Raw genomic sequence first — 15,029 nt, forward strand, 5'->3', positions numbered from 1 at the left:
TGAGGAAACTCTGAGCAGTCAAAGGATCTGCCTAAGGTCACACATCAAACAGCAGATCCAGGATTTAAACTAAAGGGTATGACTCTAGAGCTCATTCTCTTGACAATTTTACTACACTGCAGCTAAGTGTCAGTGACAGAACTAAAACTTACATCTGCTGAATCCTAGTTCAGTATTCTTTCCACCACCTACTGGGATATATGTATACATATATATATATATATATATATATATATATATACACATATATTCATAAATTATTTATTAGTTAGTTCTAAGTACTACTTCGGAACCTACCTCTGTTCCTAAAAAATACATTGTCATCTTTTTTAGCACTAAATAATTCGCAAGGTATAAGATATGAAAGTAAACTATATACAAGCTGATTTCTATCACTAAACTTCTGAAAATAATTTCTCATATAAAATGAAGAAACTCCAGGAAAATAAGTGTCAAACAATTAGACTTGAAGCTTTCAGATGATGATTATAAATGGTTTAGTCTTTTACACAGTTATACATTTTGACCCCTGTACATGATAACCATTTTTACCAATTTTCAACGCAATTGTCCACACAAGGGAAAATGACCAGTCTTGGCAAGAGGCAAAGTATTTTCATCTAATTTATGATTCTTATAATATGCTGATGTTTGGACGGGTATCACAGCTAGAAAAATTCTATAAAGGATTTTAAAAGATATGTAATTCTCTTGTGATCAGCTAATGCAGTACAGACCACTTTGTTGTCTATGAGTTTAGAAAACTCTGCTCCCAAGATACTTGCTTGTTTTATAGTAGGAGGTGGAATTGATTGCTCTGTAGTAAACAGGAAAAGAGCGTAAGTGAAAAGTAAAACTTAGGCGCTAAATAAAAGATGACTCCTGAGTTTTTAACTTCAACTTGAATAGACTTACAGGACTGCTGCAGTGTTCAGAGCCATCTCCTGCCCTTCCCGGAATTTCTCGTTTTGGACTGCTCATGTTACATTCGGCCTCCTTGACCAGAAAGAGCTGTTCATCCAAAGCCTCCTTCTGCAGTTGGAGTTTCTGTACATAGCCTGTTTGGGTCTCCAGTTCCTTTTCCAGGGAAAAGATGATCCTGTCCTTGGCTTTGATTTCATCCATCTGGATTAAATGACACCCATGACATTTTATTTAACAATGCTGCAAAGAAATGCATTTTTACAATGGTATGAGCTTAACTTTTGTTCTGCTGATTGATATAGGGAAAAAAATCATGAATATGACAAGTATACTGAATTCAGGAGTCAGACAAGGCAAGAATATGTAATGAACTGCCATCCTAGACTAATTAGGTGTCAAGGAGGGTAATTTTTTCTCTCTAGTATATCCTATGTAGGTGCTGTGATTCAATATATTGTTTGAAACAGTCTGGTTTGGTTGGATATGGAAAGCAAAAGTTAACTTTAAAACAGGTCATTAGTGTTAATATGGACAGATGCTAAATATTCTACTACAATGTTTCCCAGGACAATGTGTGATGTTACCTCCTGTTTGGGGGAATGACTTTTGAGTTCAGTTTAAATAGCAGTAACAACTATGAACAGGTCATTTGTAACTGAAGAAGCTACAGTATTTCCAGTAGCCTCATCATTTCCTAAGGCCAATATGTTCGCATTCAAGTGGTGAATTTGTCCTTCCATGGTTCATGTTGTATGGTTCTTTCCATTCCTATCCATTTTTCAGAGCAGCCAGTTCTTAGCAACCATTTTACTATTGTAGTCAGAAAATCATGGTTGGGACAAGAACCGGAATAGAAAATACCTGGTAATATTAGTTACTATTTTCCCACCTATATCTGTGGGATACATTTATTGATTCCAACACTCATTTTTGTTAAGCCTGGGCATGGCCTCAGAAATACTTCTCAACTAAAGGCCAAAAGCATTTGATACCAGTTGATCAGAGTTCCACTGGACTGAAAACTTTTTGCCATCCCTGGGTGAGGGCTAGTGAAGTTAATATCTATAAACAATCTCTGAAGAAAGCATATCCATTAGGTAAAACCTTTCTTCTCATTTCATCATATTCCATGAGAATCTTAAAAATGGAAATAGAATAGACACATTTAATGCAAACAATATTATACTGTTCTCCTCTTTATAAAAATGTCTCCTTATATATAACAAATCACTTGGTATAAATCTTTCTTTGCTGTGTTCCTAAGACCAAAATACATATTTATATATATTTGGAACAGAAACTGTATTATACAATCACATCTTCCCACATGTAACTCTCTGTGAGCTACTGCCTCCAAGTCACAGGATAAAATTTTAGATCATTTTTGGGAGGCCATGGTGCTGTGACATCATCTGATAACTTGGCAAGTAATCAAACGCTGTCCTGTTAATTTGGGAGTAAAAGCATTGTCTTCATTTTATCTCCTTGCAGGAAACTTGAGTCCAGTGTTACTCTTATCTAAGTAGCACGTTCCTTTGTTAGATCTGTCATCTATGGTTCATTTCCAGTTTACTGTAGCTCCAGATCTGCATGCTCTTACTTGGTTCTTAAGTACCCTACATAACTGAACTGGCTGGGAAATCACCCCATTGCACCCATATAATCAGCCTCATCATTATAACTGAAAGTTATTGATCTTTTTCTACATTCAAGGCATTCAGGGCCTTACATACCTTGTCTAATTTTATAACAATCCTATTATATAGGTTCTGTTATCACCATTTCACAGGTGATGACTGAAGACCCAAAGGGTTAAGAACTTGTTCATGGTCATATGGCTAATAAATGATGAAGCCTGATTTAATATACAGTCTTATGACCCTAGAGCCCATTCTATTTGGCACTATGCTATACTTATGCCAAGGTTATCCTTCCAGCATTTTCCCAAAGTGGTTTTCTGTAGACTATCCAGTACCTAGTGTCAAGCAGTCTCTATTGCATGCTGGTTATAAATATGGACTCTGGTTTCAGAATACTGAAAATCTTCCAAATTTCTAGTTAGATGGGTACATACCAGAATTCCCTGGGAAAATTTTCTACACAGAATAGCTCCCATTTCTCTCCTTTTCGGTTCCAAAAATAAAACTGGGTGTTGCAGTAAGAACAGGATTAGAAGGAAAAAATGAAGTGCATCTGTATTAATGAAAAAGTTTCCCCTGTTTTTCTGTTTGTACCCAATTTTTGAACCAATCTTCAGACAGATTAGATTTTACATTGTTATTAAGAGGGATTTCATGTCTGCTTCTGCAATGTGCTGGTGAAAGGAAATCATGGAAGAAATTGCAGACCAACAGGTAGATATATTTGTAGATTTTACATTAAAAGCGTCAACAAGCAAAAATATTTAATGTAAGCTTCCTTACCTACCTGCTGACTCCAGAGTTCACAGTCTTGATTCTTTCTTCATCAGCCATTGTTGTCTTAAAAACCAAAGGCAGGGCAGAGACCAATATTTCTGCACTGTGTTTGGTCTTTATTGTCAACCAATGCGATAGTATGAATTGCAGATAAAGAATTTGGAAAGTGTAGCAAAGGCAACATTTTACAGTCACACTGTATTGCAGTACAAAGAAAATCACATGTTTCGTTTTCTAAAATGTTCTACGATAACCATTTTTTACATAAAATTGAAATCCTAGAGATACTGTCTAAGATGCATAATTGGAATTCTTAGAATATAAATGCTTAGACCTGGCACACACAAGAAGGAAGGTGTAGTTTTTCCTAAGAAAATATTTTTAGAGAAGCATAAAGTACACTCGAACAGGTGATAGTTAATATATAACCAAGATATAACTAATGCTAAACATTCTGAATATAGATGCATATAAATACTTCTAAGAGAAGGCCAATCTGCAACATTATAGCTTTCACACAATAATTCTATTTGTTTTACTTTTAAGCATAGTGAGAGACTGACGTGGCTTTTGGTCATACATATTAAAAAGAAAGACTCAACTCAGTAGGGGTTGAAGGAAGTCTTGGAAATTTGTAATAGCAAATAAGCTATTTAGGAATGACATTCAATTTAAGAATTATAATGGCCCCTATTCTGAGTGGCCCCTGTTTATTCTGGGAAAGAAGATCTCTTTGTAAAATGACTAGGGGTTTTATAGCTCTATTTCTTGCTTTCAGACACGGTTCCTGGAGAGAAGACAGGTGAATCCCAGAGGATGTTCCCAGTGGCTGCCATTTTCAGACACCTTGAAAGCCAAAGAAACTTCCCTTTCCCCGGTAAAAACCCCAAAACATTTTATAAATGGAAAGCCTACAAAACATGCTGATTTTGGAAGAGTTCATAATTCAGAATATTTCCATGGACATCCAAGAAAACAGGAGTCATTAAACCCATACTCTCCATACGTGTGGGGCTGGAAGAATCCAGTTTTCATGAGAAAGGTGACTCCAAAATCTTTTACCTTTTACAATGCCAATTTTGGCCTGGGCGCATCTACTTATCTATTGACCTATCTTGTATCTTGGCCATAGCACTAGACAGAAGGAGGGTACTGTTTACAATCCTCTCATGAAAGACACCTTTCATGAAAAAGCAAACCCCAAAGCACTCTGAAGCCTGGAAAGAGAATGGTTCTGCCCTGGGTTACTAACCAGCCTCCGAATATCCCGCTCCGACTCCCACTTGATCTTGGAGATGGCTTCTTGGTGGGACTGATGCTCACTCCTGAGGTCCCCAGCCTTGATTTTATCCGCTTGGATCATATTGCTTAGCGCCTCATCCACCTGCTTCTTGGCCGTTTTCAGGTCCGCAATTTCCTGTAACAGCTTAAGGCGCTCTGCATCAAACAGTTTCCGGGCCTCCTCGCGGGCCTCGATGGTGAGCGCTGTCCTTACTTTGTCGCTGCTGCCGTCCCGGAGCGCACACAGTGCCGACTTGAGCCTCTGGATCTCCCCGTCCCGCACCTTCACTGTCCGGGCCATTTCCTGCTCGTGCTGCTTGATGAGATTCTCCCGCACGGCCTGCAGCTCCTTCATCTTCTCCTCGTGGAGCTTGGCTTTGAGTTCGGTCACCAGGACCGTGTGCTTGCGCTGCTCCAGCTCACGGATCCTCTTGGCTTCTTGAGTTTTCTCTCTTTCGAGTTTAGATACCTGAAGGCAGAGAGGTGAAAGGATGAAAAGAGGAGAGCCTCATCAAACAGGTGTGCTCCTAGGCAGGACTGGCAGCTCAGGCCCCTGTGATCTCTTAATGCCTCATCTCTTTTCAAATTCCAGCCCCCTGTGGAAGGAGCGAGGGGAACCACAGGCCTTTTAATGCTGGGAATACAGTGGGAAAGGAGGAAATACCCGAGGGTGCTTACATTACTTTGTTCAGAAAAATAGTTGGCGTTCTGGGGCCTTACTGTTCTGTGTGGTCTGCAGACAAGCAGCACAGCCATCACCCAGGGGCCTGTCAGAAATGCGGGGGCTCCATCCCAGACCTACGAATCAGAGCCTGCAGTGTAACAAATCCCCAGGTGACTGGTGTACACGTTATAATTAGGAAGCGGTACTATAATAGTCTTCACCCTGGTGAGGAGTTCAAAACAGATCACCTGGAGAGCTTTCTAGACTACACATCCCTAACAAGGTCCAAACTGATAAATGTGGGTGTGGGTGTACCGGGACACGCAGGTTGGTCCATAGTTCAATATTATGATCAGGCTAATAAACTGGTGCCTAAAGTGATAGTATAAAATACTCCTCCGCCCCTTTTTTTGGAAGAGAAGCTAATTGCTGCTAAGGGGGAGGTGAGAAATGAAGACAGTTGATATGTCCTCAACCTTAACCTTTCTTACTATGGCAACTTGATTCCACCCCCAAAATTATTACAGGTACACACACACCAGCCCAAAACCCTGCAGTGCAGGGCCCTGTGCTAAAGGCGAGTTCAGTGGCTGTTGTTATTTCTGCTACATGGGTGTCTGCATCCTTTACTACCCCGCGCTTTTATCTCCCTCTCTCTCCCACCTAAGCCAACACTCCAAGGAATTTAATAAAGTATTCCTTTTCATCTTTTCATCTGTCAGGTATTCTGGTTTAAAAAATTCTCCTGTGTTTTGTACTATTTCTAATGATAACATAGGTCTCTTCATAGATTAGCAATGGCACTACCTTAATTTGTCTGTGAGTCCATCTCTGATTCAGTAGATCAGGGTAGGGCCCCAGCATCTGTAGCTTAAAAAAGACTCACCAGGCTCTTGTTGTACTGTTCTCCTTCCCCCTCCTCATCTCTGCTGCCTGCCTTTGTTCCTCTGTCTCTGTCGTTTGCACACACACACACACACACATACACCCACACAGTAACCTGGAAAAAGGGAAGAACTGGGCAGCCCCAGGAGTAATATCTAGGTGAGTGATACTGAGTCTCTGCCATTTGTAAAATTAGAATGTTTCATAAAATAATTAAGAGCCCTTCCAGCTGAAAAATGTTAAGATCCAAATTCCTTATTGAAGCCATTGTAATTATAATGTAAAGTGTCTGAGATTTCACTTACCTTAACAGTTTACCTACCTTTAGCTAGAACAGGATTTTCTAAGTCCACATGGCATTTTATGAATATTTTATTTTAAAGGCACAGCAATTATTCCCATGTAGGTTATTCTAAAAGAACTCAGGGCACAAGGAGACTTGGCGAAATATGCTGCCAGGCATCCCCAAATGACTGTCCTTGGGTCTTGCCTCCAGCCTAGGCTCAGGTCCCCTCCCAGATGCCCTTTAGTTCATATGTTCTAGAGCTGTGCTGTCCCATGCGGTGGCCACTAGCCACACCGAGCACTTGCAATATTGAAAATCTGAATTGAGCCCTGCCCTAAGTGTAAAATACATACCCGATTTTGAAGACTTAGTATGAGGTAAACATTAATAACTCATTAATAATTTTCACATTGATTACATGTTGAAACTATAATACTTTGGATAAATTAGGTAAAATAAAGTATATTATTAAAATTAATTCTGTTTAGTTTTACTTTTTAAAATTGTGGTTATAAGAAATTTTAAAATCACATATGTGGCTTGCGTTTGTGGCACATATTATATTTCTTTTGGACAGCATTGCTCCAGAGTTCTTGGAGGTTCATTTAATGAACTGAGCTTTCTTCACACTGCTGCTGACATTCTCTTAGTAAAGTCCTGTTATGATCTGATTTATGTGCCAGGACTCCTTTCTGTTGGGGAATAAAATCCCAACACTTCAGCTGCATCTTTCAGCTCTCATAAGACTTGGTTGGACTTCCAGCTCCCATTTCCACTCCTCACTCTACCTCTCCAGGCACGGGGGATTATCCTATTTTCTGCACATGCCCTACATCGCTGTACCTGTGTGCCTACCTGAGATTCTTCTTCCTGACCTGCCCTTCCCTCAGCTCCTTTTGGGATCCTTTCATTCCTCATGACCCAACTAAATGTCACCCTCTCTGATCATGACACCCCAATCACGCAGGACCAAGCTTACTTCTCCTGCATTTGTCTTCTCAGTGCAGTTTGCTAATACCTCCTTACTGGTCTCTTCCACATTTTTCTTTATGCTGTATTTTTTTTTACATACTTGTCTGTGCTCACCACCTCCTCTCCTACCTCACCTCAGACTGGAAACTCCTAGAAGGCTGCCAGTGAGCCTTGTCCATCTTTGTCTACCCATTGGTTGTCAGCACAACACATGATAAGAAGACAAAGAGTACGTGTGGAATTAAAGAATGTAAGCCAATATGTTTCCCTGGCTAGCCTCGTAACCAGAGGCAGGAATAATATATCCTGTCAACGTTTTAGAGAACGAACATAGGCTTGCACTGTTACCCAGAGCAGCCCTCATCCATCCCTTCCCTGTATAAAACAAAAGAAACCCTAACATATAATGTTTGCCTGTCCGCTGTTTGATGTTTCTCTCAGTTCTTCAGTGATGAAAACCTAAATCTAACTTTCCATTTTTCTACAATGAACTGAAGAAGTATCTTCTAGACCATGAGTGGGCAAACAACAGCTCATAGGCCAAATCTTTCCTGCCCCACCCCCAGTCTTTGTTAATAAAGTTTTATTGGAACACAACCAGGCCCATCCATTTCCATATTGCCTATGGCTGCTTTCACGCTACAATGAAGTTGAGTAGTTTCACACAGACTGTCTGGCCCACAAAGCCTAAAATATTTACTGTTTTGCCCTTCACAGAAAATGTTTGCTGATTCTTCTTTTAGATAATGCACTTTTTGACATGAGGAGCATTATTTTTCACTGATTTAGAAACTCTGCAATTTACCTTCCATCTAGGACCTTGGGGAAGTTAACTTTAGCTTGAGTGATAGGAAACGGGATCATCTTCAATTTCAGCAGGACGTATTTATGTTCCTTAGGCATTTGGACCATTAAGAGCTGATAGGTAACAAGTTACTAAGGGAATTTTAGCAACTCTTCCTAAAACAATAAAACGTTACAGTAAAAATGGATAAAGGGTAATGAATTCTGGGTTTGTATTTTGATTTCATCATCTGCTGTCTCTAAGAAGGTTGCTTTATTCTGAGGATCTTTGATTACAATTTTAAAAATATCTGTAAAAGAATTATTTTTAGGATTAAATTAGATAGTGAATGGGAAAGTAGCTTGAACTGTAAAGTACTATAAAATGTAAGGTAATGATATTATTATTGGATATAAGAGGAGATACTCTTGATCTAAAATTATTTGTCAAATTCTCTGCAGGTGCATTAGATTGTACCACTTTGTGATTCTGTAATTTCTCTCAAATTTATTTATAAACACTAATCTTTTGTGTGTAGACTGGAGAGGAAATGAATGAAAAAGAAAAAAAAAGTGAAAATACAGGTATATGGGAAATATATTCCAGCATGAAGACAAAACTAACACTGGCCTTTTTGTCTATCACATAAAAGGAATCCACAGAACTCAAAGAAAATTCAAAGGTATTGAATTATATTTGGCATTTTTTATGTCTGCTTATTTTGGTTGTCATGGAAACTGTCATTTTTGGCAGGATTTCTAGGTATGATTTTTTTAGGCTTGGGAGAAGAGTTTCACTGTGAAGGAGATACAAAGAATGTGACTGACATCTGGGAGGAAAAAAGAACCAATAGAAATTTTGTAGTAAAATCACTTTCTGAAAATTATTTGCAGCTTAGATTGCACCACTAAGGAAATAGATCTTAATATCTTAATGTAAATCATGTATACGAAAAGATGAAGAACTACCCCTGAGTAACAGTGAAAAAATGTGAAGATGATAATACTTTGAAATGAAAAAAATTATTTATTAATTGGAGAGAGAATCAATTTTGTTAGTGGAAATGTTTTATGGAGAAAATTTTCAGCTCGATCACATAAATAGTAAGCATTTATTGAGGGTTTAACTTACTATGTATGAGTTAGGCAATTTTTTAAAGGCTTTACACCTATCAGTACATCTAACCTCCTAGGCAGCTCTATGATGTAGGTAGTATTTGTTGCACCTGAATTTCTGATGAGACAAGTGGGGAACAGGCTCTACATAAGCACAACATAAAGAAGGCTGATCAGAGTCCAGTGTGGGCCAGGAGCCAGGTCAGGTCAGATCCCAGGTCTCCTAGTTTGCTCTGAAACCTTGGGCAAGCTGGGGCCCCTGACTCAGCCTCAGTCTCATGTGTAAACTAGAATTGGTGATAACCTTCTCATATGATTGTTGCGAGGACTGACTTCCATAATGTAGCAAAAGTCCTTTGGAAAGGCTGGAACACATGGGAGGTTAATAATTATTAATACATGGTAGATACTAGATATTAATTTTGATGAACATCATAGCATATATTAACATTATATCATGCAATGACATACTAATACCAACAACAACATAAATCTAAATACCCATATTATGGTAGTAAGACAAATGTTACTATTATTACATTATCAAGACCATAGCAACTATTTTCCTAATAGAAAGAGATGTTCAAAGATAACATTTTCCTCAAGATGTCTTGAGTTCCCTGGTGGCATCTACAACCTTTTTTTTTTTTTTTTTTTTTGCGGTACGCGGGCCTCTCACTGTTGCAGAGCACAGGCTCCGGACGTGCAGGCTCAGCCGCTCCGCGGCATGTGGGATCTTCCCAGACCGGGGCACGAACCCGTGTCCCCTGCATCGGCAGGCAGGCTCTCAACCACTGCGCCACCAGGGAAGCCCCCTGGTGGCATCTAATCTTAACTGGGAAGACACCTGGATTATGTGTACGAAGAAGGACTGGGGGGTGGGGTGGGACAGGGCCAGGGGGTGAGCACTGAACAGAGCTTTGAATGGTACACTTCCCATATCCCTTTTACCCCAGAGATGTTTGCCAAAGAACAAAGTAAAATAAATAAAGATCATTAGGAAAATTTAATCCGGCTGGGGAAAGCTTCCACTATGACAGAAGGAAGAAAATTCATGACTAGCCCTCCCAGGCCTCACATTATAATTTTTTCTTCTGTCTTCATTCTGTTCTGGCCTTTGAAAAATGCCACTGTAAGTTCTGCCAAGATAAAGAGGGTGGTGTTTGAGCTTTAATGTGACCTTAGAAATCTAGGATTAAACATTGGACAGCCTGTCAAAGATAAGGAGGATTGAGAGGTTATCAAGACAAGACAAGTTAGCAAAAGGTTCAGCTTGGATTATCTGCATCGGATGTTGCTGGGGATCTAAACTCATGGTAGGCAGGCAGGGATTTTCACGGGCACTGAGTAACTCTCCAACAGGAGATGTGAAGAGGGAAAGGCTGCCGCCACATCTCTCCCGTAAGGGAGATTTTTTATACAGCCTGGGGAAGTAATAAAAGCTTCTCTCTTTCCATTTTTTGCTTTTAGCTACTTAGGCTTCCTGAAAATAAAACTAAATTTGCAGAAAGCAAGAAATACTGGATGCCCAGTGTGGTCCCTGAACCTGGAAGCTCTAGAGTACTAGCCTGAGGATAGAGAAGGTTGGCTGGTTTTCTGAGAGTGCCCTGGAGGCAACAGAGTGCGGTGGAATAAGACAGCATTACCTTGATCACCGCCTTGGAGAAGATGGGAATTCCCATTTTGGCTGCTCTACTAGTTGTGTCACTGGAAGCAAATGAGTTACATGGTTAGAACTCATTTTCTTTCTCAGTGAAGTCAGAATAGTATTGCATGCTGCCTTTGTCCCAGGCTCTCTGTGAGGACTGCTTTGTAGTCTGAAGGGCTGTCCAAGGTGGCAACTGCTGTCTGGAGCCGACTCCTCCCAGAGCCTGCATCCCAGGCCTGTTGCCCCCCTGCCCCTACCCTTGGAGCCCTGTCCTCTGCTCCTGCTTCATCCCCTCTGTGCCTGTGGAGTTCACCCTAGCTGCAGGCTGCCTCTGAGGGAGAAGACCAAACCCTGGGGAATCAGGTGGGTGGATTTCACATCTCACAGCAATCCCTGGTGTGCTTACAACACCCTGATCAGCGGATCATGGTGTCCACGGAGCAGACAGACAGGGAAACACCATGGCTTAATGGCTCAGTGCTGCTCTAAGAAAAACAGACCTGGGTGGAAATACTTCCTCCACCCAGGCTTGGGGTTGCCCACCTAAATAAATACTATAATGTACTTATCCCTTGGGGTTGTTGGGAATGTTTTAAAAAGAACCATGGAAATTCATTCAACAAGTAGGACATGTCTCCTACATGCCTGGCAGCACTGCAAGCTCTGGGGATACCTTACTTAGGGGATCCCTTAAGCAGACATGGTCTCTTACCCATAGAAGCATGTATTTCATTGGGGTGGGGGCAGTAGGCAATAAACAAGCAAATAAACGAATAACATAACTTCAGACAGTACAGAGCCCTGTGATTGAAGTATTACAGGGAGATGTGATAGAGTACATGGAACTAGGGGAACAGTGTCATCTAACCCGGTGGTCAGGGAAGGGTCCCGAAGAGCTAAAGCAGTTTCCTTTCCTAACTAATCCCGACCGTTTTGCAAGGACCTTAGCTCTTTTATGTCGTCTACAATCTGCTTGTTTTATAGATGCACAAGTGCAGGCCCAGAAATGACAAGATCATCCAGCATAAAGACCTCACCCTGGGCTTCCCTGGTGGTGCAGGTGGTTAAGAATCCGCCTGCCAATGCAGGGGACACGGGTTTGAGCCCTGGTCTGCGAAGATCCCACATGCCGCGGAGCAACTAAGCCCGTGCGCCACAACTACTGAGCCTGCGTTCTAGAGCCCACGAGCCACAACTACTGAAGCCCATGTGCCTAGAGCCCATGCTCCCCAACAAGAGAAGCCACTGCAATGAGAACCCTGTGCACCGCAACAAAGAGTAGCCCCCGCTCGCCACAACTAGAGAAAGCCTGTGCAGAGCAATGAAGACCCAACGCAGCCAAAAAAATAAGAAAATAATAAATAAATTAATTAACTAAAGAAAAAGACCCCGCCTTGTCTTCTTTCCTATCCACCACAGGTTCTTCACAGTTATATCCTCTTGGTCCTTATGCCTGGAGTCCAGTCAAAATGACCTACCTATCTGCATGGTTATTCCTATCAGCGATTGGCGAATCTTTTAGATAATTTCTACTCACCAGAAGTTGACTGTATCTAGTATTTTTGTTTCATTTCCCTGCAGTGGAAATGCAGGCATCTGGGGGAGAAGGATAGGCGTATGTTTCCACTCCCTCTCCCACTTTGTTTCTCCATTTGAAATTTTGCACAATAGTGTAAAGAAAAGTTCTTACATCCTCTCTTCCTCTGCCTGAACTTTTCAGTATCTTCCAGACCTTCACACATTTTAAGCATAGGCTTTGCAAGACATGGAAACAACCTAAGAGTCCACTGACGTAAAATGGATAAAGAAAATGTGATATCACACACACACACACACACACACACACACAATATTATTCAGCCATTAAAAAGGAAGGAAATTCTGTCATTTGCAACATTATGCCAAGTGAAATAAGTCAGACAGAGAAAGACAGATACTGTGTGGAATCTAAAAAAAAATTAATTAGAGCTCATAGATACAGGGAACGGACTGGCAGTTGTGGCCAGAGGCAGGATGTAGGAGATGGGAGAAATGGGCGAGGGGGGTCAAAAAGTACAAACTTCCAGTTATACAATAAGAAAGTTCTGAGGACGTAATGTACAGCATGGCGATGATAGTTAACAATCCTGTTAATAATATTTGAAGGTTGCCAGGAGAGTATATCTTAGAGGTTCTGAGCACAAGAAAACAAAACTTTGTAACTATGTGAGGTGACCGATACTGACTAGATTTATTGTGTAATCATTTCACAAGTTATACATATATCAAATCATTATGTTGTATACCTAAAACAAATACAATGTGATATGTCAATTATATTTCAATAAAACTGGGGAAAAAACATATTTTAAAAAAGGAGCATTGGCTTGGGAGGAGAGAGAAGGGGAGTTGGAGACTCAGCTCTGTCACCGACTAGCATGTGACTCTGGGTGAATTGCTTTACCTCACCAAGCCTCGGTTTCCTCATCTGTAAAATGTGGATCACAACAATGCCCACCTCAGAGAATGGTAGTGAGGATGAAGTGAGATGACTGAATTATAAAACAACATGTTTGACACTAACTCCTCAAAAAATAACACACACATACTTAGGAAGTAAACATGACTATTATCCTATATGACAGATGAGGGAAGGAAGATGCAGAGGGATTTCATAACCTGCTCAGGGTCACTCAGGCGCTAAGGGAAAGAGCTGGGATTATGTCAGGAGGAAATGCAGTTCTTACGGTGTGTGACAGAGAGTAAACATTCAAAAAAGTCTAGCATTTGTGACTCTGCTCTACTACAATGTGTTCTGCAAATGTCAATGGGATGATTTGTCTTTCTGGAAAAATGAGTAATGCCCCATTGCTCCAAAGGTTTCTGCTCTTTAACTAGTCCATTCCCCAGTGGCTAAACTGTCATTTTATCATCATAGCCTTGGAGCCAAACTGAGAGTGTGAATTCACATGTTGGCATTGTTCATATTCTCTCTCTTAAAAGCTTGGGCCTTTGGAAACACAATCGTATTTATTTTAATAAAACTGCTTTATGACTTGTTTGCCCTCTAAATTCCCTTTGCTCTTTGGGGAATGCTGCTGACAGGCAGTGAGGCTTTGCTGTGGCCCCTGTGCTGGGATTGTAATTAACTGCCGCGGAGAGGGAGACTGGGGAGGGGGCAGCAGAGGGGACAATAGGGCAGTGCTTTTATTCCAGGGTCTGGCTTCTCCTCTCTTGTCAGAGGAAAGGGAGATTACCCCTGACCTGCTGGCTTAGACACCAGGGCCAGGCCCTGGATAAACAGGCAGGATAAACAGCTCTGTCCAAGGTCAAGAGTTACTCCTTTTAAAAGGCTTGAATGAAAAAAAAAAAAAAGGCTTGAATGTGTGGAAAATGGCAGGGTGGGGTCTGTCGGGCCTCTGCCTCTTTAAAATCTCATGAGTTTGCTCTCTGTAAATCAGTGGCAGGTTATGGTTGCCAGTCTTTAGACGGATAGGTTTCTTCCCGTGAAGGTAGTTTGTCATTCTGTTGTTACTACAATTAAAGGACTCTGCCGGGCTTCCCTGGTGGCGCAGTGGTTGAGAGTCCGCCTGCCGATGCAGGGGACACGGGTTTGTGCCCCGGTCCGGCAGGATCCCACATGCCGCGGAGCGGCTGGGCCTGCCTGTGGGCCATGGCCGCTGAGCCTGCGCGTCCGGAGCCTGTGCTCCACAACGGGAGAGGCCACAACAGTGAGAGGCCCACGTACCGCAAAAAAAAAAAAGGAGCCTGCCTCCCTTGAAATGTTATGTTGCCCCAGGGAAAGTTAAAACCAATGAAATGTTTATAGGTTGTCAACCTGGAAGGAATCGTGGAGTGGAGTGTTTGTCAACATGAAGGCAGAGAGCCACCTCCATGGGGGCTGTCTGGACTGTTTGCTGGAATTGCGGTCCTGAACCTTAACCCACAATCCTTGGGTTGTGGGCCCAGGGATCTCAATTTTTAATAAGTTCCCTCAGGTTATTCTAATGCCCAGTGATGCTTGAGGGACACAGATATGGAGAAACAGATTCAGTCACTGAATTACAGATCGAG

At 41.4% G+C, this 15,029-nt stretch overlaps 1 protein-coding gene across 2 annotated transcripts in view; it reads right to left on the reverse strand.

The window, feature by feature from the left end:
• The window catches only part of JAKMIP2 (janus kinase and microtubule interacting protein 2), a 164,925-nt gene that overhangs the window by 47,872 nt on the left and 102,024 nt on the right, over positions 1 to 15,029 (reverse strand). For both annotated transcript variants that reach the window (XM_065874612.1, XM_065874613.1), the window contains 2 exons: positions 4,594 to 5,091; positions 916 to 1,125 (listed from right to left, as the gene is read on the reverse strand). In XM_065874612.1, the coding sequence (XP_065730684.1) occupies positions 916 to 1,125; positions 4,594 to 5,091 (708 nt within the window). The remainder of the gene's footprint in view (positions 1 to 915; positions 1,126 to 4,593; positions 5,092 to 15,029) is intronic.

The sequence above is a fragment of the Phocoena phocoena genome, chromosome 3 (genome assembly GCF_963924675.1).
Source record: "Phocoena phocoena chromosome 3, mPhoPho1.1, whole genome shotgun sequence".
NCBI classification, from domain to species: Eukaryota; Metazoa; Chordata; class Mammalia; order Artiodactyla; family Phocoenidae; genus Phocoena; species Phocoena phocoena.